The 27,348-nt window shown below is 41.2% G+C and overlaps 1 protein-coding gene across 1 annotated transcript; it reads right to left on the bottom strand.

Moving 5' to 3' along the window:
- Positions 1-14,910: 14,910 nt before the first annotated feature.
- LOC132403614 (uncharacterized) lies at positions 14,911-26,428 on the bottom strand. Its single transcript, XM_059987069.1, has 5 exons — positions 26,350-26,428; positions 26,070-26,242; positions 25,382-25,555; positions 20,477-20,908; positions 14,911-15,066 (listed from the first exon to the last, which is right to left on the bottom strand). The coding sequence occupies exons 1-5, from the start codon at positions 26,426-26,428 to the stop codon at positions 14,911-14,913; spliced, it is 1,014 nt and encodes a 337-aa protein (XP_059843052.1).
- Between the last annotated feature and the right edge of the window lie 920 nt (positions 26,429-27,348).

The following is a 27,348-nucleotide window of genomic DNA, read 5'->3' as shown; positions in this document are numbered from 1 at the left end:
ATTAATTTCATAAGGGTCTAACATTTCAGTTCTATCTGCTCTACGTATTTTCAAAATCTGTCTTCTATGTTTACCTTTAACTGACCAGCCAAACGTTTACCTGACTTATCTCCATGTATATAAACTTCTAGATTTAAAAAATTGCTGTTCAATAGGAGAGGTCAGAAGCAAATCATGTTGTGTTTGAAGTTCAACCCATTCCTTATATAGATATTCAGTAGGTTTTACTGAATACACTTTATCTATCTCTCTAATTTTATTAGTAAGCACGAACAGTTCTGCTTTAGTTTTCTTTCTTAAAGCTGCTGAATATGAAATTACCTGTCCCCTAAGAAAAGGTTTCATCATGACCCATATAGCCAAATTTGACATTCCTTCAGTTGTATTAAGTTCAAAAAATATAGAAATTTGCTCCTTAATAAAAGTAATAAAGGCTGGATCCTGTAACAATACGGGATTCAATCTCCATTGTGACATTTCAAAAGGCTATCAGAGAGCTTCAGGGTTAATTTCACAGGTGCATGATCCGACAACACAATGACATCATACGTACACTCCACAATGGAACGTAGCAAGTGTCTGTTTAGAAAAAGTAATCAATTCTTGAGTATTTATGATGAACGTGTGAAAAAAAAAAGAAAAATCTTTGTCATTAGGGTGTTTATATCTCCAGATACTGACCAGGCCATATTCTGGTAGAAAATAATTATTATGAAGCAACAGATTGGTTGATGACCTGTCAATTACCGGATTCAGACAGCAATTAAAGTCACCGCCCATGATCAACTTATATTCATTCAGAATCAGTAGCTCAGAAAAAAGCTTCTTAAAAAAATCAGGACTGTCTGAATTAGGTGTGTATACACACACTAATGCTACCTTTTGACCGCATAATAAACAAGTAACAATTAAATATCTTCCAATCAAATCAGTAATAGTATTAAAATGTACAAAAGGGATTTTAGAGGTAACAAAAATAGATATCCCTCTAATTTTATTAGTTAATAAAGAATGATATAAATGTACTTTCCAGAATTTGAAAAAGCGATCTTCATCTTGTCTCTGTATATGAGTTTCTTGTGCAAAAATAGTATCTGCATTATATGTTCTTAATTTCTTAAAAATCTTTTTATGCTTAATAAGACGATTCACGCTGTTCAGATTCCAAGAGATTATATTAATTTTATTAGCATCCGTGTTTAAGATTTAATTTAAAGTCTTAAAAAGAAAACTATTGCGCAAATGCAAATTAATACAAAAGGAACTGATTTGACCAGAAGTGACGACATATTTGAGAGAAAATGTCCATCAATAGAACCACCCAATCAAGAAAAAAACCTATTCTAATAGCCCCCCCACAAAGCCCGAATAAGCAACCAATAGGATGATCGCATGCTAAGCTAATGACCCTTAACCCTGTCCTCCATTTTGCAGCTATATTAAAATAAAAGGAGATATTCATTCCACTAAATCTAGCCATAATAAAAGAGATAAACAAGTTTCAAAAACTGCAATGTTATGTCTGACAATAATAAAAACGTAACTGGCGATGGCCATCTTAAATTCATCTAAAGTATATTAATCATGTATTCAGAAAAGAATAAATCCAAGCAAATAATATTACAACTGAAGTTCATTCTTTCAAAAAAACTTACAAATCGTACAAAAAAGGTGAATATATATATATATATATCAAACCTAAAGCTATATTAATATTGAGACAAGCGAAAGAATAGAAAAAATAATACAAACCAGGCCCTATGTGGATCTCTATAATATGATACAGGTTTGCTACAAAGCAACTATGAATATATACTAATTATTAACAAATAAAGAGAAAAATTAAATCAGCCACGTCCCATACGGACATACAAAAAGCATAGAATAGACTTTCCACAAGGCATCTATAAACATCTTATAGATCAAAATTACCTATTCAGATGACAGTCAGCTTAACTTTGAAATTCTTAATAAAGTTCCATCCTTTGTCAGGGGAGTAAATCCTCTGTGGTTGAGAGTCAGGGGGGAAGATTATCAGCCGTGCAGTGTAGTGAAGCAATGGAGATTTTTCTTATACAATTCACTCATGACTTCCTGGTATTTCCTTCTTTCGGCAAAAATCCCAGGAGGAAAATCTTCTACTAAACGAATTTCAGTTGAATTAAAGATTATTGTTCGCTTTCTTCTGGCCTCTTGAAGTATGGCTTCTTTGGTAGTATAATAATGCAAACAAAGTACAATTGGCCAGGGGTGTAAGTCAGATGAAAGCTGAAATCCTGGAATTCTAAGGAACCTATCAAGTAAAGGGCTTAATTCAAGAGACTCACTAAAAAGTGAGCACAGCATATCTGAGAAGAACTCATTTTAGTAAACTATTTAAGAACTTTTTAAAAGCTATTTATTAATGCTTTTTGGGAGGGTGATTTTAGATGCATATCATATTTATACTGAGTTAAATACTGTATGTAATTAGTTTTGCTACAATAAGTGTATGGGACACTGGAAAAATGTTGAATTTCCCCTTGGGGATGAATAAAGTATTTATCTATCTATCTATCTATCTATCTATCTATCTATCTATCTATCTATCTATCTATCTATCTATCTATCTATCTATCTATCTAACTTTAACAGATCACCAGTTTCAGTATTTTCAGGCAAACCTAATATATGCAAATTCATCCAACATGCTCTACTGTATAAATCAATCTTTTTTTTCTTCATTTTTGATAGTACCACGGTAATTTCATTAATTTCCTTTTCCATCGATGACATCTTCAATTCTTGTTCATTGACAGTTTGCCTGAATTGTTGGTGTTCATTCTCAATTCGATGGGTAGTCTGCTTGAGCATCTGAAATTGAAAGTCCAGATTCTTTAGACATTCTTGGACATTACAGATAGATTTTTTGAGCTTCCCATTAGTATCCATCAGCTTATCAACCTTAGTATTAAGCGATCCAAATTCAAACTTCATATCTTGTATTGAAGAGAATATTCCTGCTAAAGTAACAGGTTCCTCCGATTTGTTTTTTTCAGTTTGTTCCGTTTCAGGAAAAGATTTGCCACTTCTCAATTCAATACCTGATCGACTTCCAGTCATCATAAATTCTTCAACAAAAGTAATAAATCTTCAGACTTGGAAGGAGTCTGTCAGTGGGATGTAAAATATATAAAAAGTGGAGCTGCTATAAAGCACGTATCTTTCCATGTGCTGCAAAATGGAGTCTCAGAACATCCTTTTTAGTACCTGTGCCACCCCTAAAATACAACACTTAAAAATGTAGTTTCAAGACAGGTTGGAAATAGTGAGATAATTAGAGTTGGAGCAACAGGAGATTGTTGCTACTCCATCAACCACAACCAGGAAATCTCCCTCTTTATATTTAACAATACAATCCATATTCCTCAGAGTGTGGTAATTTTCTTTTTTTTTTATTTTTTTTATTGAAGTTCATCATCAAACAAACATTTCCATAAGATGTATTTCAGACATTGTACATCTATATCATATAATCATATATATCACAAATCTCCACAAAGTATTTATCTGAGGTATACGCTTATAGAAAAGAGTGGAAAGAAAAAACAAGCAAAAGGGAAGAGTTATGTACAAGTAGGGAGTGATCTTTTTTTTACAACAGGTTCATTGATTTGTGAGAATAAAATCAGGCCTATGAGGCATTATGTAGTTAAAACATTTTTCCCAGTATGAATCAATTTTCAAAATAACCCATATGGAAATTGAATCATTGAGTGCTGTGTTTTCTGTAATATCTAATAGAATTAAAGTGAAAGAGTGGTATGCGATAGTAATCATATTCAGGATTAAATGATATTTGGATTAGTAATTTATGTCCAATTTCTCAAGGTAAATGATGCTGGAAAATATCTAATCTGGCAGAGCAGCTGGGAATGAGGTAACATGTCTACTCATAATTCTGAAAGCTGCTAAAGGAAAAGATAATTATTGTTTCTCATGCCTTGTGGCGCATTGGGCAGCATTTTTGCCATTTCCATAGCTTTTGACTGTTTTTTACGAGGCCAAGTTGCCAGCTCAACGCTTAACTCAACTCAGATGGAAAGTGTGTAAAGAGCCAGCTGGATTTGAACTCCAGACCATTCGCCTTGAAGCCCAGTGCTGATGCCACAACACCATCAGCCCAGTTAAGTTTGTTGTCTCACAACTGAAGGGACCTGACTTTGATCCTGACGTCAGGTTACTGTGTGGGTGGATGCTCATCCTGTGAACACATTGCACCATCTGATTGCTCCAATTTGTCCTCGCATTCCAATGGATAATTTCACATTCTGATAGGTTAATTGGAAAATAGAACATAGAATGGTGCGCAGAACAGGTCCTTGGGCCCACAATGCTGTGCTAAACTAATTATGTTTATAATAAAATGTCCAACAAAACTAATGTTTTCTGCCCTTACAATGTCCACAATCTTCTATTTCCTGCACATTCATGTGCCTATGTAAGATGGTGCTGAAGAGGTGATTGTGTTTGCCTCCACCACCACCCTAGACAGTGCATTCCAGGCATCTACCAATCTTGTACAGCATTGCAATCCTGGGAATAAATACTGACCGTCTGTTCAACCTACGCCTCTCATAATATTACGAGCATCTATCAGGTCTCCCTTCAGCATCCATGGTTTCAGAGAAAAGGGTCCAAGTTTGTCCAACCTCTCCTGAGAGCACCTGCTCTCTAATCCAGGCAGCATCCTGATAAATCTCCTCTGCACACTTTCCAAAATGTTGTCCCTTGATTAGGTTAGGGTTTAATTGGGGTTGTTGATGGTTGATGGACAGCACAGCCTGAAGGACCAGAAGTGTCTATGTCGTGCCTTATCTCTGAATAAATAAATAAATGCGGTCTAGGGTCCACAGTACCATAATGCACAACACCAAAAGATGAAAAAATGGCTCATCAACTCCGATTAGGTTAACCAAAACCTATGTATTGTACAATACATAGGGGGTAAGTCACTCCCTACCCTGACTTGGAAATATATTGTCTTTCCTTCATTGTCGTTGGGTCAGAATCATGGAATTCCCTCTCTAACAACACTGTGGGTGTATCTACACCTCATGGACTGCAGTGGTTCAGGAAGGCAGCTCATCACCACCTTCTCAAGGGCAACTAGGGATGGGAAATAAATGCTGGCTTAGCTGACAATGCACACATCCTGTAAATCAATAAATAAAAAAAAAACAACATGAAAGGTCATTTGCCAACAAAAATCACACATCTTGTGAATGCGTTGAATCGATAAGGAATTTCTGGAAATTTTTATATTGAGCCACTTTAAAATGAATAACTTGAATGGTTGGGGGAAGGAGATATTCTCTTTCTAAATGTGCTTCCAGTAGATAGAAATTTAACCTTTATCAGACTTAGAAAACCTCAGTTGGACCACCTCTGTTCTGATGGTTTGGTCAAATGTCCATATTTCATTGCATTTTTTTTGGCACAGCCTACATTTCAATGTTGCGAAGGTTCTGCGGAAATCTTTCAACACATCAGTTGAGACTCAGCAATTAGAAATGGAACCAGCCAAAAACCACCATGACCTCAAAGACAGTACACTGAAATTTGTACAGAAAAAGAATGTCATAGGATCTTAGAAAAGCACAGCACAGAAACAGGCCCTTTGGCCCATCTAGTCTGTGCTGAACCATTTAGCCTCTAGTTGTCATCACACCCTGCGTCAGTGGAAGAAACCTGGTTGCACTTACCCTATCTATACTCCTTATAATTTTGAATATCTTTATCAGATCTCCCCATATCTTCTACATTCCAAAGAACAAAGTCCTAGCTTATTCAATCTTTCCGTATAACTCAGGTTCTCCAGTCCCAGCAACATCCTTATGAATTTCCTCTACGCTACTTTAAACTTATTGACATCTTCACTGTTGATAAGTACAAAAACTGCATAAAATGCTCCAAATAAGGCCTCACCAACGACTCATGTAACTTCAACATAACATCCCATCTCCTGCACTCAGTACGTTGATTTATGAAAGCTAATGTGCGAAAAGCTTTTTTAAGTGGCAGATGGATTTCAACCCAGATAAATGTGAAGTGGTTCATTTTGGTAAGTCAAATATGATGGCAGAATGTAGTATTAATGAGAAGGCTCTTGGCACTGTGGAGGATCAGAGGGTTTGTAGTCCATAGGAGGCTCAAAGCAACTGCGCGGGTTGACTCAGTGGTTAAGAAGGTGTATGGTGTATTAACCTTCATCAATCGTGGAATTAAATTTAGGAGCTGAGAGGTAATGTTGCAGCTTAATAGGACCCTGGTCAGACCCCACTTGGAGTACTGTGCTCAGTACTGGTCGTCTCACTACAGGGAGGATGTGGAAGCCATAGTAAGTGTGCAGAGGAGATTTGCAAGGATGTTGCCTGCATTGGGAAGCATACCTTATGAGAATAGGTTGAGTGAACTTGGACTTTTCTCCTTGGAGCAATGGGGGATGAGAGGTGACCTGATAGAGGTGTATAAGATGATGAAAGGCATCGATCATGTGGATAGTCAGAAGCTTTTTCCCAGGACTGAAATGGTTGCCATGAGAGGACACAGGTTTAAGTTTCTGGGGAATAGGTACAGAGGAGATGTCAGGGGTAAGTTTTTTACTCAGAGAGTGGTGAGTGTGTGGAATGTGCTGCCCGCAATGGTGGAGGAGGCGGATAAGATAGGGTCTTTTAAGAGTCTTCTGGATAGGTACATGGAGCTTAGAAAAATAGAGGGCTATAGGTAAGCCTTGTAATTTCTGAGGTCGGGACATGTTCAGCACAACTTTGTGGGCCAAAGGGCCTGTATTGTGCTGTAGGTTTTCTATGTTTCTCTGACCCTGTCTACCTGTGGTGTCAGTATCAGTGAGTAATGGAACTCTATTCTCAGATCCCTTTGTTCTCAGCACTCTTCAGTGCCGTGTGTAAGATCTACCCTGGTTGGTCTGTAAACTTAAATTCGCTGAACTAATAACCACACCACAAGCAGTTCTTTCCTTTATCCTTTTCACCAATTTATTTGTTCAAACTCAGCCAGAGAGAAGTTCGGAGATACACACAACAGAGGGACAGAGTTCCTCTCCCTCTGGGGGCTTGTGTCGAACCTCTGTCTAACATGCAGAAATGTTACAATTTATAGAACTAGCAAAACAAAGAGCACTTAGTTCCACTGGTACTCCCACCAAGTCTGTTGGAGCAAAACTTAATTACTTAGATAAGAGAGTCCACTAAATCAAGGTTTTAATTACAGACAGATGTTCAATCCTGTCCTTATCAGTGAGTCTTCCCTTTCCCTAAACAAAGGAGGGAACTTAGCGCAATTTGTGACCCATGAGAACCCAACTCTACAGAACATTCTCAAGATACATCTGTCAGTCATTAATCTAAACAAGCTGCAGGCATATTCCTCAGTGAAGGACAAACAGAAAATTGTACGCTATCCAGAACAGAGCACACATAAGTTAGCACTTAAATTTAACGCGTTATTTACAGGAGTCCAAGAATCATTTCTTACATTCCCATTACCGTTAAAACTTCATCAGGCCCAACCATAGTGCAATATCTTGCACTTGTCTGCATTAAGTTCCATCTGCAGTTTTTCATGTAAGTTTTCCAGCTGGTCTAGTTACTAGATCTGATTGTCTTCCTCACTGCCCAATCTTGGTGTCATCTGCAAGTTTGCTGATCCAGTTAACCACATTATCATCCAGTTCATTGAGATAGATGAGAAACAACAATGGGCCCAGCACTGATCCCTGCAGCACTCTGCTAGTTATAGATCTCAAGACAAAAAAGCAAACACCTACTACCACTCTCTGGTTTCCCCCACAAAGCCAATGTCTAATCCAATTTACTATCTCATCTTGAATTCTAAGCTGGTTGAGTTGTGTAGTAACAACAATCAGCAAGACCAAGGATTAAATGTGGACTTCAAGGGAACGTGCTACCTTAGATCTGGACTCGTGCAGTGAGACAGGTAAAATTAGTGGTCATGTAGTTAAGGATCCTCTTGGAAAGAGTGATCACAGTATGATTGAATTTTTCATTCAAATAGAGGGTGCAATAATTCAATCTAATAAGAGTGTTTCAGATTGTGCCTAAACAATAGAGACTACGATGGGATGAGGATTCGGCAAATGTAGACTGGGAACACAAGGTGACACAGTTGAGGAACAATGAAAGACTTTCAAAGAAATTATTCATGTTGCTCAACAAAAGTATATTCCAGATAAAAGCAAGGACAGTAAGGGTGGGGAGAGCCAGCCTTGATTAACTGAGGAAATAAAAGAAGGCATCAAACTATATATAGTGGAAGAGGGTGGCTAAGGTGAATATATGTCCCTTGGAAGACAAGAAGGTGCAACTGATACTGATTGATTTGATCGAGGCACGACTGTGCAGACACGTGGACATCTGCGAGTTAGACCAGTGTGAAGAATTTAAAAAGAAGACAGCTTTATAGAACAGATATCAGAGGAGCGGAAAACATAGTAGAGGGAGTCAGAGTAGGAGGGCTTTGGCTCAACAGAGTAACGGCAATAGCGGGTCGAGGTGAGATAAGTTACTTGTGAAGAACAGGGATAGGATATATGTCTGTGAGGCCGGTGTTCTGTACTGGGTGTTGGATGTGGGATGCCTGGGGAGCTCCCAGCCTCCCGGATGTCCACATCTGCAGCAGCTCCTTAGGGACCAGATTAGGTCATTGGAGATGCAGTTTGATGACCTTTGTCTGGTCTGGGAAAGTGATGAGGTGATCAAGAGGAGTTATAGGCAACTAGTCATACCAGGGCCTAAACAGACAGATAAGTGGGTAATAGTCAGCAGAGGGAATGGCAAGAGTCAATTTCTAGAGAGGAGTACAAAGGCTGTCCCCCTTAACAATAGTAGGAAAGAAATACAAATAGTAGTTTGCCTCCCAGATGCAAGGGTCCGCAATGTTTCTGATCACGTCCACAATATCCTGAAGTGAGAAGGTGAACAGCCAGAGGTCATGGTACATATTGGTACCAACGACATAGGTAGGAAAAGGGAGGAGGTCCTGAAAACAGACTACAGGGAGTTAGGAAGGAAGTTGAAAAGCAGGACCTCAAAGGTTGGGTGTAGTGGCATCAGCACCGGACTTCAGGACGAAGGCTCGCCAGATTGAATCCAGCCAGCTCCAAAAACCTGGAGAGGGATGGGTTCCTCCAGGTTACAGATGCCAAAGACACACCATATGATGAGCAATCACCAAAAAGATCGGTGCAAAAAGCTTGCCATGATGGTGTCCTGACGACTCCACCAAGAGCGCACACACATACACACCTCAAAGGCAGTAATCTCAGGATTACCACCTGTGCCATGCAACAGTGAGTATAGGAATAGAGTGAGATGGAGGATAAATGCGAGGCTGAAGGATTGGAGCAGAGGGTAGGGGTTCAGATTTCTGGATAATTGGGACCTCTATTGGGGCCTGTACAAAAAGGATGGGTTGCACTTGAATTTGAGGGGGACCAATATCCTGGCAGGGATGTTTGCTAAGGCTAATGGGGACACTTTAAACTGGAATTGCTAGGGGATGGGACCAAACTGAAGAGTTGGAAAATGGGGTGGTTGGCTCACAAATAGAGAAAGCTTGTAAGCAGTGTCAGAGGGAGGACAGGAAGATGATAGAGAAGGGATGCACTCAGACTGATGTTGTCAGATGTGTCTATTTTAATGCAAGGAGGTATCATGAACAAAGTGGATGAGCTTGGAACGTGGATTGCTACCTGGAGCTATGGTGTTGTGGTCATTACCGAGACTTGGATGGCGCAGGGGCAGGAATGGTTTCTTTGAGTGCCAGTCTCTAGATGTTCCAGAAAGGACAGGGAGGGATGCAAAAGAGAAGGGGGCATAGCGCTACTGATCAGAGACAATGTCACGGCTGCAGAAAAGGAGGAAGTCATGGAGAGATTGTTTACTGAGTCTCTGTTAGAAACAGGAAGGGGTCAATAACTCTACTGGGTGTTTTTTATAGACCACCCAATAGTAACAGGGGCATTGAGGATCAGACGGGGAGAAAGATTCTGGAACAGTGCAAGAATAATAGGGTTGTCGTGATGGGGGATTTTAATTTCCCCAATATTTATTGTGTCTCCCTAGAGCAAGGGTTTCAGATGGGGTGGAGTTTGTTAGGGGTGTTCAGGAAGGTTTCCTGACACTGTACATAGATATGCCTACAAGAGGAGAGGAAGCATAAATTGGGAACAGATGTTCTCAAGGAACTGTATGCAGAAATGTAGCAAATGTTCAGGGGATATTTGCCTGGTGTTCTGCATAGGTATGTTCCCATGAGACTGGGAAAGGATGGAAGGGTAAGGGAACCGTGGTGTACAAAGGCAGTTGAAAATCTAGTTAAGAAGAAAAAAAAGAGAAGTGTACAATAGTTTCAAATATCTAGGTAATGATAGAAATCTAGAAAATTACAAGGCCAGCATGAAGCAGATTAAGAATGAAATTAGGAGAGCCAGAAGGGGCCGTGAGAAGGCCTAAGCAAGCAGGATTAAGGAAAACCCCAAGGCATTCGACAAGGAAGTGAAGAGCAAGAGGATAAGACATGAGAGAATAGAACCAATCATGCATGATGGTGGAAAAGTGGGTATGGAACTGGAGGAGATAGCAGAAGTACTTAATGAATAATTTGCTTCAGTATTCACTGCAGAAAAGGATCTTGGTGATTATAGGGATGCCTTGCAGCAGACTGAAAATAGCAAGAAAGAGGATGTGCTGGAGCTTTTGGAAAGCATCAAGTTGGGTAAGTCACCGGGAACAGATGAGATATACCCCAGGATACTGTGGGAAGCAAGGGAGAAGATTGCTGAGTCTCTGGTGATGATCTTTGCATCATCAATGGGGAAGGGAGAGGTTCCAGAGGATTGGAGGGTTGTGCATGTTGTTCTCTTATTCAAGAAACGGAGTACAGATAGCCCAAAAAATTATTGGCCAGTGAGTCTTACTTCAGTAGTTGTTAGTTGATGGAGAAGATCCTGAAAGGCAGGATTTATGAACATTTGGAGAGGCATGATATGATTAGGAATAGTCAGCATGGCTTTGTCAAAGGCAGGTTGGGCCTTTCTAGCCTGATTGAACTTTTTGAGGATGTGATTAAACACATTGATGAAAGTAGAGCAGTAGATGCAGTGTATTTGATTTCAGCAAGGCATTTGATAAGGTACCCCATGCAAAGCTTATTGAGAAATTAAGGAGGTATGGGATCCAAGGGGATCTTGCTTTGTGGATCCAGAACTGGCTTGCACACAGAAGGTCAAAGAGTGGTTGTAGACGTTTCATATTCTGCATGGAGGTCAGTGATCAGTGGTGTGCCTCAGGGATATGTTCAGGGACCCCTTGCCCTTGTGATTTTTATAAATGAACTGGATGAGGAAGTGGAGAGTTGGGTTAGTAAATTTGCTCTTGACGTAGAGGTTGGGGGTGTTGTGGATAGTGTGGAGGGCTGTCAGAAGTTACAGCGGGACATCAGTAGGATGTACAACTGGACTGAGAAGTGGCAGATGGTGTTCAACCCAGATAAATGTCAGGTGGTTCATTTTAGTAGGTCAAAAATTATAGCAGAATATAGTATTACTGGTAAGACTCTTGTCAGTGTGGAGGATCAGACTGATGTTGTGGTCTGAGTGTATGGGACACTCAAATCTGCTGCACAGGTTGACTGTATGGTTAAGAAGGCATATGGTGCATTAATCTTCATCAACCGTGGGATTGAGTTCAAAAGCCAATAAGTAATGTTACAGCTATATAGGACCCTGGTCAGACCCCACAGAGTACTGTGCTCAGTTCTGGTTGCCTCACTACAGGAAGGATGCAGAAGCCATAGAAAGGATGCAGAAGAGATTTACAAGGATGTTGCCTGGATTGGGAAGCATGCCTTATGAGAAAGCTTGAGTGAACTCGGCCTTTTTCCCTTGTAGCAACAGAGGATGAGAGGTGACCTGATAGAGGCGTACAAGATGATGAGAAGCATTGATCGTGTGGATAGTCAGAAGCTTTCTCCCAGGGCTAAAATGGCTAACACAAGAGAGCACAGTTTTAAGGTGCTTGGAAGTAGGTGCAGAGGAGACGTCAGGGGTAAGTTTTTTACTCAGAGAGTGGTGAGTGTATGGAAGCCAGTGACGGTGGTGTAGGCGGATACAGAAGGGTCTTTTTTAATGCACACTCGGATAGGTACATGGAGCTTAGAAAAATAGAGGGAGGAGGAGAAAATGGCAGCGCGACACAGCACGCGCGGCCTCTCTGGAGATGGATATGTTACTTGTTAAGTAGGGATTCATGCACAATCCTGATTTGATGGAGACAGATGTGAGAGTGTGGAGAAGGCCTCTGAGACCTCGGCTTTGCTTGTTTTGGTGCCGGGACGAGGACAAAGGCGCTCGGCAGAGGATGGCGTTCCAGAGGCTGTATCGGAGGGGCGGGGCCGGTCGGAGGCTCGAGGTTTTCGGACGGACTCAGAGTCTGCTGTCATCAGGTGCTTCCGAGGCATCAGTTGTCAGAGCCTGGAAGTTTATGGCAGGGAGAGTTTCTCCCTTTTGCTGTCTGATATCGGGAGTATTGGAGTAAATCGGGACTTGAGACTTCTTTTTTAAACTGTGCCCATGGTCTGTTTTTATCAAATTATGGTATTGCTTTGCACTGCTGTAACTATATGTTATAATTATTTGGTTTTGTCAGTGTGAGTCTTTGGTTTGTCCTTTTTTTATTTTGTGATATCATTCTGGAGGAACATTGTATCATTTCTTAATGCGTGCATACATTTCTAAATGACAATAAACGAGGACTGAGTGTCCTCATAATCTAATCCAATAATCTAATAGGTAACCTGAGGTAATTTCTAAAGTAAGTACATAGTCGACACAGCATTGTGGGCTGAAGGGCCTGTATTGTGTTGTAGGTTTTCAATGTGTCTGTGTCTAATTAATATTGGGTAATGAGGAAAAGGCCGAGGCTTTGACTAACATTTTGTGTTGACCTTCATGGTGGAGGACGCACCTAACATGGCAAAAAGAGATGTTATTGATGTGACGGGAGGTGAGGACCAAAATATTATAACTGTTACTGACGAGTAGTGCTGAGCAAAGAACTCCAGTGGACCTGATGATAGATAAGTCCCCTGGTCCTGATGGAATACATCCCAGGGTACTGAAAGAAATGCAGAAGTTATAGTAGAGGCTTTGGTGATAATTTACCAAAATTCTCTGGACTCTGGGCAGGTCCTAGGAGATTGGAAGACAGCGAATATCACAGCACTATTCAAAAAAGGATGTAGGCAAAAGGCAAGTAACAATAGGCCAGTGAGTTTAACATCTGTAGTTGGGAAAATGCTTGAAAATATCATTAAAGAAGAAATAGCAAGGAATCTGGAAATAAATGTATCTGTCAGGCAGATGCAGCACGGATTCTGCAAAGGCAGGTCCTGTTTGACAAACTTACTGGAGTTCTTTGAGGATATAATGAGTGCAGTGGATAGAGGAGAACAGATGGACATTATTTACTTTGATTTCCAGATAGCTTTCAATAAGGTGCCACATAAAAGACTTATCCATAAAATAAGGATGCATAGAGTTGAAGGTGATGAATTAGCATGAATAGAGGACTGGCTAACTAATAAAAAAAACAGAGAGTTGGGATATGTAGTTGTAGCTCTGGTTGGCAATCAGTGGTGAGCAGTGTATCGCAGGGGTTGGTGCTGGGCCCGCAACCGTTCACGATATACATTAATGATCTGGAAGAGGGGGCTGAGTGTAGTGTATTTAAGTTTGCTGATAATACTACAATCCCCATTTCCAGAAAAGTTGGGATATTTTCCAAATTGCAATAAAAACAAAAATCTGTGATATGTTAATTCACATGAACCTTTATTTAGCTGACAAAAGTATAAAGAAAAGATTTTCAATAGTTTTACTGACTAACTTAATTGTATTTTTTAAATATACACAAATTTAGAATTTGATGGCTGCAACACACTCAACAAAAGTTGGGACAGAGGCATGTTTTCCATCGTGTTACATCACCTTTCCTTTTAATAACACTTTTTAATTATTTTGGAACTGAGGATACTAATTGTAGTAGATTTGCAATTGGAAATGTTGTCCATTCTTGCTTGATATAAGACTTCAGCTGCTCAACAGCCTATGGTCTCCGTTGTCTGATTCTCCTCTTCATGATGTGCCATACATTTTCAATAGGAGATAGATCTGGACTGGCAGCAGGCCAGTCAAGCACACGCACTCCATGTCTACAAAGCCACGCTGTTGTAGCCCGTGCAGAATGTGGTCTGGCACTGTCCTGCTGAAATAAGCATGGATGTCTCGAGAAGAGACGTCACCTTGATGGCAACATATGTCTCTCTAAAATCCTAATATACACCTCAGAGTCAATGATAACTTCACATACATGGAACGCACCCATGCTGTGGGCACTGATGCACCCCCATACCACCACAGATGCTGGTTTTTGCCCCTTTTGCTGATAACAATTGGGATGGTCGTTTTCATCTTTGGCACGGAGAACTCGACGCCCAATTTTTCCGAAAACTAGCTGAAATGTAGACTCATCTGACCACAGCACACGGTTCCACAGTCTTTTGGTCCATCTGAGATGAACCCAGGCCCAGAGAACTCGCCGGCGTTTCTGCATAGAGTTAATGTATGGCTTCCTCCTTGCGTATTTGTCAGGAACGAGGCCGGATGGACCCAAACGCAGGACGCAGACACTGAAGTACTAGGGGAAGGACAGGATGGGAATGCCATGGCATTTAAGGGTAGAGCTGGGGTTCAGGTCAATAGAGTGTCAGGCAGGCAGAGCGGAGCGGGCTCCCGGGGTTTCAGGCAGGCAGGCAGACAGATCTATATGGCTAGATAGGCTGGCGGATAGCCCTCCCTGGGTGAGCCACATATGTCTCGGGTAGGGTCGCCTCCCAGGCGGAAACACCAGCGGCCTGGGCACAACGCGGACCCCTAGGCAATCCTAGGGGCAGAACCTCCGCCAGGCAGCGGCAGGTCGGCCGAGCCTGCTCAACGGAGGCAAGGGGTAGGAAAGGGCATAGGTCCAGAGTAACCAACACAACAGTCATGATAACAGGAAAATCGGGAAAGGCCGGCAGATAGTGCGACCACGTGAACAACACAAACGAGCGAAGAAGCAGGACCAGTGCATGGGAAGAAAGGTGGGGGAGAGGACAAACCTGTCAGTACTGGTACGGGGAAGAGAAGCATGATGAGGAGTAGATCTGAGCCCGGGCAGGATAACAGAATGCAGAGAAGAGTTCAGAGCCAGCAGAGAACAGGAAACAAATCAAAACGACCACCCGCCTGGTCCCAGTCCCAAGGCCCCTTATAAACACCTGCAGCTCAATGAGTCACAGGTGTGAGCCAGGAGGGTCCTAACTAGTTCACAGGTGATGGGAGGGACAACTGCAGGACCCAGAGTCCGGAGCCCTCGGACCGGATTGAGACCCGGAACGCGGATTACGGACCGGACCGGTCCGGACCCTGACAGTAATACGGTTTGAAGTTGCATTTTTGGATGTAGCAACGGACTGTGTTAATTGACAATGGTTTTCCTAAGTACTCCACAGTTCCTAAGTGTCACAGTAGCATGACGGTTTCTTAGGCAGTGCCGTTTGAGGTCTCGAAGATCACACGCATTCAACAGTGGTTTCCGACCTTGCCCTTTACGCACTGATACGTCTCTGAATTCTCTGAATCTTTTCACAATATTATGTACTGTAGATGTTGAAAGACCTAAATTCTCTGCAATCTTGCATTGGGAAATGTTTCTTTTGAACTGACTGACCATTCTCTGATGAATTTTGGCACAAAGGGGTGAGCCATGACCCATCCTTGCTTGTAAAGACTGAGCCTTTGATGGACGCTACTTTTATACCCAGTCATGATACCTCACCTGCTACCAATTAGCCTGCTTAATGTGGAGTCTTCCAAACCGGTGTTACTGGAATATTCAATCTTATTTTAACTCTGTCCCAACTTTTGTTGAGTGTGATGCAGCCATCAAATTCTAAATTTGTGTATATTTACAAAATACAATTAAGTTGGTCAGTAAAATTATTGAAAATCTTTTCTTTGTACTTTTGTCAGTTAAATAAGGGTTCACCTGAATTAACATATCACAGATTTTTGTTTTATTGCATTTTGGAAAATATCCCAACTTTTCTGGAAATGGAGTTTGTAGATATGGAGCTCAAAATCACTCACAATACTCTAAGTGAGGCCTCACCAATGCTTTATAAAACTTCAACAATGCTGTAGTTCCATCGGCACTGGACTTCAAGGCAAAGAGTCCTGAGTTCAAATCCGTCCAGTTCTTTCAACATTTTCCACCTGAGCTGGGTTGAGTATTCAGCTAGCATCTTGGCCTCATAAACAAAAACAGTCAAATGTTACAGAAACAGCAAAAATACCACCCAACGTGCCACATGGTTTAGAAAGGAACGACAACAACAATTTGGCCACATTATCTTTTCCTTCAACAGCTTTCTAAACTACGCCATAAGACCACAAAACCACAAGATACAGGAGCAGAAGTAGGCCATTTGTCCCATCAAATCTGCTCTGCCATTCAATCATGGACTGATCCAATTCTTCCACTCATCCCCTCTCCCCTCTTTCTCCCCATACCCCATGATGCCCTGGCTAATCAAGAACCTACCTATCTCTGCCTTAAACGCACCAAATGACTTGGCCTCCACAGCCACTGATGGGAATATTACACCTAACTGCAACTGTCTAGACAAGGTCTTCTATGGGTCTTATTGAAAGTCAAAACATGATGCCTGCAGGATTCCCATGATCTATTCTCCGGTCAGATACTCAAAAATTCCACTAAAATTATCAGATATGACCTTATTCACAAATCTTCTCAATCTGATTATTTTGTTCTGTTCTGTTATTGCATCCTTCATTATAGGTCCCAGCATTTTCCTTGTTCGTCAGGCACTGAGCCTGGTTTCATGGTGCAGATGTATTCACTAGAATTCAGGAGAATGAGGGGGGATCTCATTGAAACATTTTGAATGTTAAAAGGCCTGAACAGATTATATATGGCAAAGTTATTTCCCATGGTAGGGGAGTCCAGGACAAGAGGGCATGTCTTCAGGATTGAAGGATGTCCATTTAGAAGAGAGATATGGAGAAATTACTTTAGTCAGAGGGTGGTAATTCTGTGGAATTTGTTCCCATGAGTGGCTGTGGTGGCCAAGTCATTGGGTGCATTTAAGGCAGAGGTAGAAAGGTTCTTGATTAGCCAGGACATCAAAGGGTATGGAGAGAAAGCAGGGGAGTGTGGATGACTGGAAGAATTGGATCAGCCCATGATTGAATAGTGGAACAGGAACGAATGTCCCATTCAGGTCATCAGCTATGTCTGATCAGTTACAGCAGGGATCAGCACTTGGCATTCAACGATTCAGGTGCTACTGCAACAACTTGACCAAGAGGATCAAATGTTGTATTTCTAGGTTTACTGACAAGATGTAACTGGGTTGGATGAAGAATCTGAAGGAGGATGAAAAGGGGTTTCAGTGGGATGAAGACAAACTGACTGAGGAGTCAGGAATGTAGCACAATACAGAAAAGTAGAGTGTTTGAAATGTTGAGAGATTGAATAATGTTGAATAAGGATTGAATAATGTTGATGCTTAAAGTTTCACACTGAAGTCAATCAAAGTCAACTTCCAGGTGCAACAAGTAATTAGGAAAATAAATACTGGGATTTATTGAGAAAAGACATGAGTATAGGAGTAAAGACAGCTTACCACAATTCCAGTATATAAGGCCATGTCTAGGTTTGGCGAGCTCTGGTTCCCTGTCTCCCTGGGGTCCCCCATTCACCCTTTCTGACATCTGTGCATTAGATGTCACCCTACCCAATGTAGCTACAACAAGAGCAAGCTGTGAAGAATTCAAGTACGAAAATTGGCAATGCACCTCACCCGAATTTTCTCAGAGAGTTTACACATACATCATCTTGAGACTGGACAGCCAACCTTCAAACTTCTTCAGAAAACTGCTGGTGTATATGTCAGATGTCTGGTTCAATGACTGGAGATACAGATTAAAGAAAGTTAATGTGTAGGTAGGCCTTTGTTAGTCTCGATGGACCATGGATTTGTGCAAATCCATGGTCTATCATGGTCTACCATGGAAAGGGTGCAAGCCTGGGCAAGGCTCTATGGAAGACCGGCTGTTGCCCAAGCTGCAAAACTCCCTTCTTCACAGCACCGATGTTGTCCAAGGGAAGGACTTTAGGATCCATACAGCTTGGCACCGGTGTCATCACAGAGCAATGTGTGGTTAAGTGCCTTGCTCAAGGACACACACGCAGCCTCAGCCAAGGCTCGAACTAGCAACCTTCAGATCACTAGACGAACACCTTAACCACTTAACCATGCGCCAACACAAATTGATGTGTGCAGTACAGCAGAAGGAAGTGGGAATGCTATCATTACAAATGTTAACCATACAACTATATGGGTAGCAGGTTAGCATTGGGATCAGCACTGATTAAAATGATGTAAATATTAGAAACAGCTCTTAGATATATCTTAGCAGTGATATGGGCTTTAGTAATGATATAACTATAAACTATCTTCTGCTACCCTTAATCTGTTAATTGTATTATAGTAGGATGATTTTAGTGTGTAGAATTACTAAACATATGAACAGCACACTTAAATACATTCAGTACATTTTTCAACCACTGTAAAGGGCAACAGTCACGGACTGATAGAGTAATTCAGCATGGGAACAGGCCCTTTCACCCAACTCATTCAAGTAATTTCTCTGGCAACTGGTTTCATACACTCACCTCCTTCTGCATGAAGAAGTTGCTCTTTAGGTGTCTGTCAGATATTTCCCTTCATGTCTTCAACCTATGCCTGAAGACTGTATCCACCACTAAAGGATAAGCTCTCCCTCTCCTGTGATGCTGTGTTTCCCAGTGAGTAACCAACATTTTTCCAAATAGTGAAGAGTTTATATTAAAAAGACTCATTGCAAGTACTTTATTATGGATTAAACCTCTGATGGATGTGAGTGGGTGACATGTCATAGGGTTTGGGCTGCATTTTGTGATCTGAACAACTTATTTTAGTTTCTGTTTCCACTTATTCATTTAAATATACTCGCGCCAAATTGCTTTTTGCACAATTTTGGTGAACGAAAATTTTATTTTATGAAAGATCATAAAACAGTTGAACATATGTCAATAATATTTCAACTCAAGATGACATGCTACTTAATGCACCAGCCTATTTTTGGATATATGAATATTGATGCATTTCACATGTTAGTACTTTTAAAATTAATAATGCAAGTAGATAGAATAACTCTACTTTGTAGATCGAGAATTGGCTTGTCCACAGAAGGCAAAGGGTGGTTGTAGATGTTTCATATTCTGCATGGAGGTCAGTGACCAGTGGTGCTCTGCAGGGATCTGTTTTGGGACCCCTCCTCTTTGTGATTTTTTAAATGGCCTGGATGAGGAAGTAGGAGTGTGGGTTAGTAAATTTGCTGATGACACAAAGATTGGGGGCATTGTGGATCATCTGGAAGGCTGTCAGTCTAACATGAGGGGGCATAGTTTTAAGGTGCTTGGAAGTAGGTACAAGGAACATGTTAGAGGTAAGTTGTTGACACAGAGAGTGGTGGGTTTGTGGAGTGCACTGCTGGCAATGGTGGTAGTAGCCGACACAATAGCGTCTTTTAAGAGGCTCTTAGCAAGTTGCATGCTGCTCAGAAAAATAGAGGGCTATGCAGTAAGGAAATTCTAGGCATTTTCACGAGACAGTTACATGGTTGGCATAACATTGTGAGCCGAAGGGTCTGTAATGTGCTGTAGATGTCTATGTTCTATGTACTTGCAGAAGACACTGTAAATACAAAGGAAATCAATCATATTATACACATAATTTTGCAGTAAAATGAGGAAACATGATTATCATAAACTTAAACTGTATATAAACATAATGCATTAATCCACTTTAAGGCAGGGCTGGATGTTTTAGGGAAGGTGAAATGACAATTATTTATTCTACTTATGGATTCTCAGATCACATCACCATGGGAACAATGAATGAAACAATCCGTCACAAGAGTACAAAGGGTCAAGCAATTTAGATAACACACTCTAACAATGTTTAACTGACTGCTCTGCATTTTTTGTACCTTCAGCAATCTCTGATCCAGATTGTTTAGTCATAGAATTATACAACTCTCATCCTTGGGATGGCTATTTGAATTTAAAGAGGAATGTAAAGTTGGACTCTGAACAGAATTTTGAATGGGATTTTGAATACGATTTAGAAAATAATTTAGAGTGAGATTTGGAGTGGGACTTGGACTGCCAAATGAATAGGAATCTGAAGTGGGATTGGAGGTCTGATTTTCAGTACGATTCCACACTGGAATACTTGTTTGCCTTGGGGCTACAGGTATAGCACAATGAAGAGAATACTCAGATGATTCACTGCAAATTGCCATTGTGTTAAGACAGGCAAAGCAAAATTCTACATGGCATCTGACGCACACGACATATTTGCACATATCTTGATGTTCTATAAGCAAACCACAAGTGGGACAAGCACGGATTTTAGGACAATCTTGAATATTGCTGTAAGGTAAAGTTTTTGTGTCACAATTTTTCAAGGTTTCCAGCTGGATATTAATGCATCCTTCATTATCACATTTATCAGAGCGTGGAGCAGGGCCTTTCCACTTCTTCATACATTGCCAGCAAAATTCAAATGGGGTTCCATCTTTGGCTGTGCAGACTGAACAAATCACTGATACGTTCATCTCATCTTTCCGTTCCACGTTGCTCCCACACTTAGGACACTAAAAAAAGGACAGATGATAAAATCGGTAATTAAGGACATACACTTCTGATAATCCACTGTAAATAATAATGTAATCTTAGCTTTTAAATGTGCTTCTTTAAAATGAATGTTATGGCATCTACTATATTGATAATTTTTGATGTTCCACAAAAACAAAAGTGTACTGTAATTTACACATTATTGCAGTAACAATTTCTAGTTAGCTAAGTACTAAATACGTTGAGAGATTTTTGGAGTGATATTCATCTGATGATTAATTCCTTGGTCATATGGGTTTATACCACTATCACTGTGTTTCCCCTTACATTGACTTACAGCAGAATCACATCTTTGAGTCATAGAGTCATAGATTCAAACAGCACGTGAGCTGGCCCTTTGGTCCAACTGCTCCGTGCAAACCGAGCCTCCGTCTAAACTGATCTCATTTCAGAATCAGAATCAGAATCAGGGCAAATATCACCAGCATAGGTCAGGAAATTTGTTGTCTTTGCGGCAGCATCACAATGCAATACATAATAACAGAGAGAAAACTTTGGATTACAATAAATATATATGTTAAATTAACTAAGTAGGGCAGAAATAAAAATAACAAAGTAGTGAGGTAGAGTTTATGGGTTCAATGTCCATTCAAAAATCGGATGGCAGAGGGGAAGAAGCTGTTCCTGGATTGTTGAGTGTGTGTCTTCAGGCTCCTGTTGGTAGCAACGAGATGAGGGCAAGTTCTGGGTGATGGGGATCCTCAGTGATGGATCCTTTCTGAGGCATCGCTCTTGTCATATGTCCTGGATGCTACAGAGTCTAGTGCTCATGATGGAACTGACTAAGTTCACAACCTCCTGCAGTTTCTTTTGATCCTGTGCAGTAGCACACCCAGCCCCCATAATACCAGACAGAGATGTTTGGTCCATATCCCTCTAAATCTTTCCTGTTATAAAGTAAGGAATGGAATACATCTTATTTCCAACAAACTAAGAAAGGAGTATCTGGTGCTGTAGCTCAGAAGGGACAGGAGAGAAGAAGACTGCAGTATTGAATGGGAATTCCATAGTTAGAGGAGTAGACACCAGGTTTTGTGAATGCAATAGACACACACAAAAAAGTATGTTGCCTCCTGGGTGCCAGAGTCAGGGCTAGTTCAGATTCATGGCATTCCAATGGGACTCACTCAGGGACCTCTGGCACACTGCTAGTGATTTCCACAATGAAGACTGGTGCAAAGTTCTCATTAAGTATATCCTCATTTTTTTGTCCCCTATTACCACCTCCCCAATATCATTTTCAAGTGGTTCAAAATCAACTTTCACCTCCTTATTTTTTATATAACTGAAAAATGTTCATGTGTCTTACTTCATATTATTGGCTAGTTTATTGGCCCTCATTTTTCATTTTTCTACAGGGGGAGTGTAAGCAGTGTTGATACAGATTAGCACCAATATCATTAATAGGAAAAGGAGGAATTCCAGAAGAGAGAATTTAGGGAACTAGGTAGAAAGCTGAAAAGCAGGACATCCAGGGTAGTAATCTGTGGATTGCTGTCTGTGCCATGGCCAGTGAGTGACAACTGCAAATAATTGAAGTTACGTAATGACATCTTTCTTACCAACAATTTCCATGGAAAAGATCATGAATCCTGTATCTTGTCTAACCTGATGCAGTGTCAGAGGACTATTTTTCTAATCTACTTACTGAAGAATTCCACAAGCTCCTTCTGAAAGAATTCATGCAGAATCCATTGTTAGAACTTGACTGGGGAATTGCCAATCAGTAAGTCTGGGACTTTCACGTTCACGAGCACCAATAAAAAATATGCTGACAAATCTGTGTAGAACTTTTGGTGATAATCATGCTACAGAATTAACAGTATAGAAGCGAGCCAATACCTGGGTGTGAATGCTCCACATATAAAGCTTGTGTTTTAGTTGATGTCTGTGAAGAGCAAGAATTTCAGGTTGTATCCCATATATATTCTTTGATATTAAAAGGGACCATTGAACCATGTTCCTATTCAATTTTATGACAACAATCTTGATTTTTTTTTGTGCAAAATCTTCCCTTTCCTTCAATAGCAGTGAGTACAGTGTTCCAATGTGTCCAGCAACTGGTGATTTGACAAGATTGGGCCAATAGGATTAATTTGGACCTAATCTTGACATCCTGGACTGAAATGATTGAAGTACCAGATTCTATTCCAGCTCTCATCTTGTTTTGGATCTGAGTGTCAGTTCCCCAACGTAGCGCTGGAGAACCCAAGCAAAGCCAGTTCTGTCTACAGATGTAGGAATTCCAAGCAACACACGCAAAATGCGGGAGAAACTCAGCAGCTCAAGCAGCATCTAAGGAAATGAATTAACAGTCAACGCTTCCAGTTCAGACTCTTCTTCGGGGCTGGAAATGAAGGGGAAGTCACCAGAATGAGAAGCTGGGAGAGGGGAAGGAGGATGAGCCAGATGGTGATAGGTGAAGCCAGGTGGATGGCAAAGGTGAAGGAATCTGATGGGAGAGGAGAGTGGATCATGGGAGAAAGGGAAGTAGGAGTGGGCACCTGGAGGAAGTGATAGGCAGGTGAAGAGAAGAGGTAAGGCATAGGAGTGGGGAATGGAAAGAGAAGGAGGAGGGAAAAAATTACCAGCAGAAGAAATCAAAGTTCATGAAATCAAGTTGGAGGCTACCGAGATGGAACATGATACGTTGCTCCTCCAAACTGAGTAGCCTCATCATGACAAAATAGGAGGCCATGGACTAACATGTCAGAACAGCAATGGGGATAGGAATTAAAGTGTTTGACCATGGGGATATTCTGCTTTTGGTGGTGGAGAAGAGGGACATAACAAAGTGTCACCCAATTTCCATCGGTTCTCACCAATGCAGAAAAAGCCACATCAGGATCATTGAATACAATAGACAACTCCAACAGATTCACAAGTGACATGTTTCTCACCTAGTAGGACTGCTTGGGGCTTTGAATGGAGGTAAAGGATTAAGTGAATGAGACGGAGGATGCATCACAGTTTTGTCATGTGCCAGGAGCAAGATCAGAGGGGAGGTTAGAATGGACAAAGCAGAGAATGGAGTTGGAGGTAAAGGTGGGTATGATGGTAGTATTGAAGGTTCTGGGTTGCAGAGAATGATAGGTAAGGGCAAGAGGAATTCTATCTCTGTTATGAAGTGGCTATCTGGAAAAGGAAGAGATGCAGGTGACCACAGTATCAGTGATGAAGGAAGGGAGACGCAGTTGTTTGAAGAAGGAGAACACCTCTGACATTCTGGAAAGGAAAGCCTCATCCTGGGACAAATACAGTGGAAGAGAAGGAACTGAAAAAACAGAATAACATTTTTACAGGAGACGGGGTGAGAAGAGGTGTAGTCAAGATAGCTGTTGGAACTGGTAGGTTTACAAAAGTTTCTCTCTAGGGATGGAGAAAGAGAGATCGAGAAAGGGAGAGAGCTGTCATAAATGGACCAAGTGAACTTAAGTATAGGTTGGAAGTTGGAGGCAACGTTGATGAAATTGACGAGCTCATCATGGGTGCTATAAGAAGCACCAAATTAGTGATCAGAGTATCACAGGGAACATTGGGGAACATTACCAGGGAGGGCTTGCGATATGGACTATTCTACAGAGCCAATGAAAAGGCAGGCATAGCTGTGACCCATGCAGTTGCCCATGGCTACACCTTGAGTTTCGACAGATTGGGAGGAGCCAAAGGAGAAATTGTTGAGGGTGAGGACCGGATCTCTCAGACAGAGAAGGATAGTGGTGCAGGAGAAATGGTTGGGTTGTTTTTGCAGAAAGATTTAAGGCCTTCTTGATGGGGGATAGAGAGTATAGATGTCCATTGTGAAAATGAGGTGCTTGGGGCCTGGGAATTGAAAGTTGTTGAAGAGACCTGGAGCATGTGATGAGTTGTGGACCTCAGTGGGATGGGACTGAACCAAGTGAGATAGAATGGAGTCAAGGTACTCCTCATTCCCTCCTCCTCACGTTTTTATTCTGGTGTCTTCCCCCTCCTTTTCCACTTCTGACGAAAGGTCTCAGCCTGAAACACGGACTATATTTCATTTCCACATATAAAGCTTGTCAGTTTATTTCATGTCAGCCCCTCAGTGTATCGTTATTTCTTCATGCACTCATCCACCTTCCTCACCTTCTTTGCAATTGATCTCAGTTACTATGTATGTTCCCTCGTTTCTCCTGAATTCCCGATGGGATTTCTTCATGAAAGCTCTGTATTAAGATATCTAAAATTGTATTATTCTACAAGAGAACGTTTCTTCTCTACATTCATCATTTCAAATCTCCATATAATTTTAAGCATGTTGATCAGGTAAAAACAAACAAGAGAAAATCTGCAGGTGCTGGAAATCCGAGCAACACACACAAAAGGAGGAACTCAGCAGGCCAGACGGCATCGATGGAAAAGTGGATTTGAAAGGTGGAGGGAGGGGAGAGAGAAATCCGGTCCTGCTTTACCTGTTTGTATTCACAATAACTTGAAGCGGCGAGAGTGGCAAGTTTCTCTTCAAAATCCTGTCGTTCCTCAACAGAGAGCAATGCGTGTCTGCACACCTCCACGTAGGACCATTCCTTTCCACAGCCTTCATTTGTGTCATCTATTACTGCAGGGCAGTGGAACTTGAAATGACCCTGGAATAGAAATTGAACAAATATTGTAAAACATTCCCATTTATAAAGTGGATTGGGCATGAGATATAACAGAAAGGATTGTTTGTGATATCCACCTCGCTGATACGGATCCGAAACCATTCCACAGCGTGTCTACAGGACATTTCCACTCTGTAAACGTTCGGGTCATCATCTCCTGCAATAGAACATTTTGTTGGAATTACTACAGAATTTGTTTAAGGATTTAAGTATACACCAACCACAACTTCTTGAACAGTGCTTTCATTAAAAAGTATTTGCTTAGATGAAATAAATTCAAATGGTTCAAATAAATTAGATCTGATTATTGAAGTGAACATTTTAAGGTAAATTTAGATAGGTTCTTAATAAACAAATGGTTGTAAGATTGCCGCCAGTAGATGTGAGTGGGGATTTGAGGTAACGATTTTATTGCATGGCAAAACAAACATCGCCCTAATATATCAGAACCACGTTGCAGTATTATTGAAAGCTCCCTAAACACACCGACACTCACGATCCAAGCCGACCTAACCGGGTCTGGTCTGAGCCTGAGATCCTTTTCCACCCTGGGTCCTCCAACAGCCAAAGACCAGTGGACATTCAGCGGCCGCCGCGCCGGGGTCTCGGTCCGGATTCTCCCCACGTAGAAACGCGTGTAAACTTTCAGCTTCGAGCGGCATCGGAAATCTGTGACGGCAACAACTTGTGCACAAGACACTGGAGTGAGTTTGCCCACCCAAACTCAGCGTTGGGGGTCAGTCCTTATTTTACTCTTGGTGTGATGTATATTTTACCTGTGATCTCGTCCGGTCGCTTAACAAATTTCAGTCTGTTGTCAGTGGAATCGCGGCTCCTTCCTCCGCAGCTGCTCATATTCGATGCTCCTTCACAACAGGGGAGTTTGTGTAGATCAGAAACTACGATTGTGGGTTACGCCAAACAATTGCAGTGAAATGTAAACCCTCTGACCACTCCCTCGAAAAGGAGACGGTTTATTCCGTTAACTTCCTTTCCGGTGCAATTTGTCTCCGAACTATTGTTTGCACTGGTGAAATCTTCCCTTTTCCTCATGTTTAACATTTTATTTCGACTCGCTTCTTGTTGTTCTGTTAAAAATACGGTCCTCAGGAAAGTTGGCCCGGTTTTATACCCACCTCTCCCAGAGATATCCCAACATTGTGCCCTCTTCTGACATTGACTTGCTAACTTCGGTCCCCTAGTCCGTTCACAGAACATCGAACAGCCCAGCCTTTCAGCCAGAGTTCCGTAGAGCAAGTGAAACTAAATTTAACTCACTTAAACAGACTTTCACGGGTACCGCAGCAGCAAACAAAGTTACTGAGAGCAAAATGGGAAAGATCTATCAAGTGTGCGTTATTGGTTTGAAAGGCAAAAGAATTATGGTTGATATATCGGAGTCGGAAGCTGAATTTAATGCGATGAAGATCGTTACGTTTAAAAAATTGCTGATAACGAAAAGGCCATTTTATTAGGTACTTGAATAACATATCAAATTGCTTTCTGAGATGAAAATTGGTTAGATAGTCTAACCAGGAAGTTGACAATGGGCATCTAGATATTCCATGCAGCTTCGCCGATCGAGGCAGAATTGTTTCCTTTACTTTGAATTCAGTTTCTCGAGTAATTTCTGGACTTGAAAATGTTTAATTTTAACGCCTAATTATTTATTAGTCAGGTTCTCTTTTCTCAATTTCTCTATTTTTAAGGTGTTGAGAATGTAGATGATCTGCGCCTCATTTTTAGTGACAAGCAACTGGAAAACGAGAAATCAT

This window comes from Hypanus sabinus, chromosome 2 (genome assembly GCF_030144855.1).
Source record: "Hypanus sabinus isolate sHypSab1 chromosome 2, sHypSab1.hap1, whole genome shotgun sequence".
NCBI lineage: Eukaryota > Metazoa > Chordata > Chondrichthyes > Myliobatiformes > Dasyatidae > Hypanus > Hypanus sabinus.
The sequence above is the reverse complement of the archived record's forward strand: the minus strand, read 5'-3'. Positions and strand labels throughout refer to the sequence as shown.

Bases quoted from the DNA above. Each gene is read 5' to 3' on its own strand.
- LOC132403614 (XM_059987069.1), bottom strand. From the start codon at position 26,428: ATGAGCAGCTGCGGAGGAAGGAGCCGCGATTCCACTGACAACAGACTG. The intron at 26,243-26,349 runs GTAAAATATACA...TTGCCGTCACAG, and splicing joins GCGACCGGACGAGATCACAG to ATTTCCGATGCCGCTCGAAG. The intron at 20,909-25,381 runs GTAAAGCAGGAC...TCCTTTTTTTAG, and splicing joins GTTATTGTGAATACAAACAG to TGTCCTAAGTGTGGGAGCAA.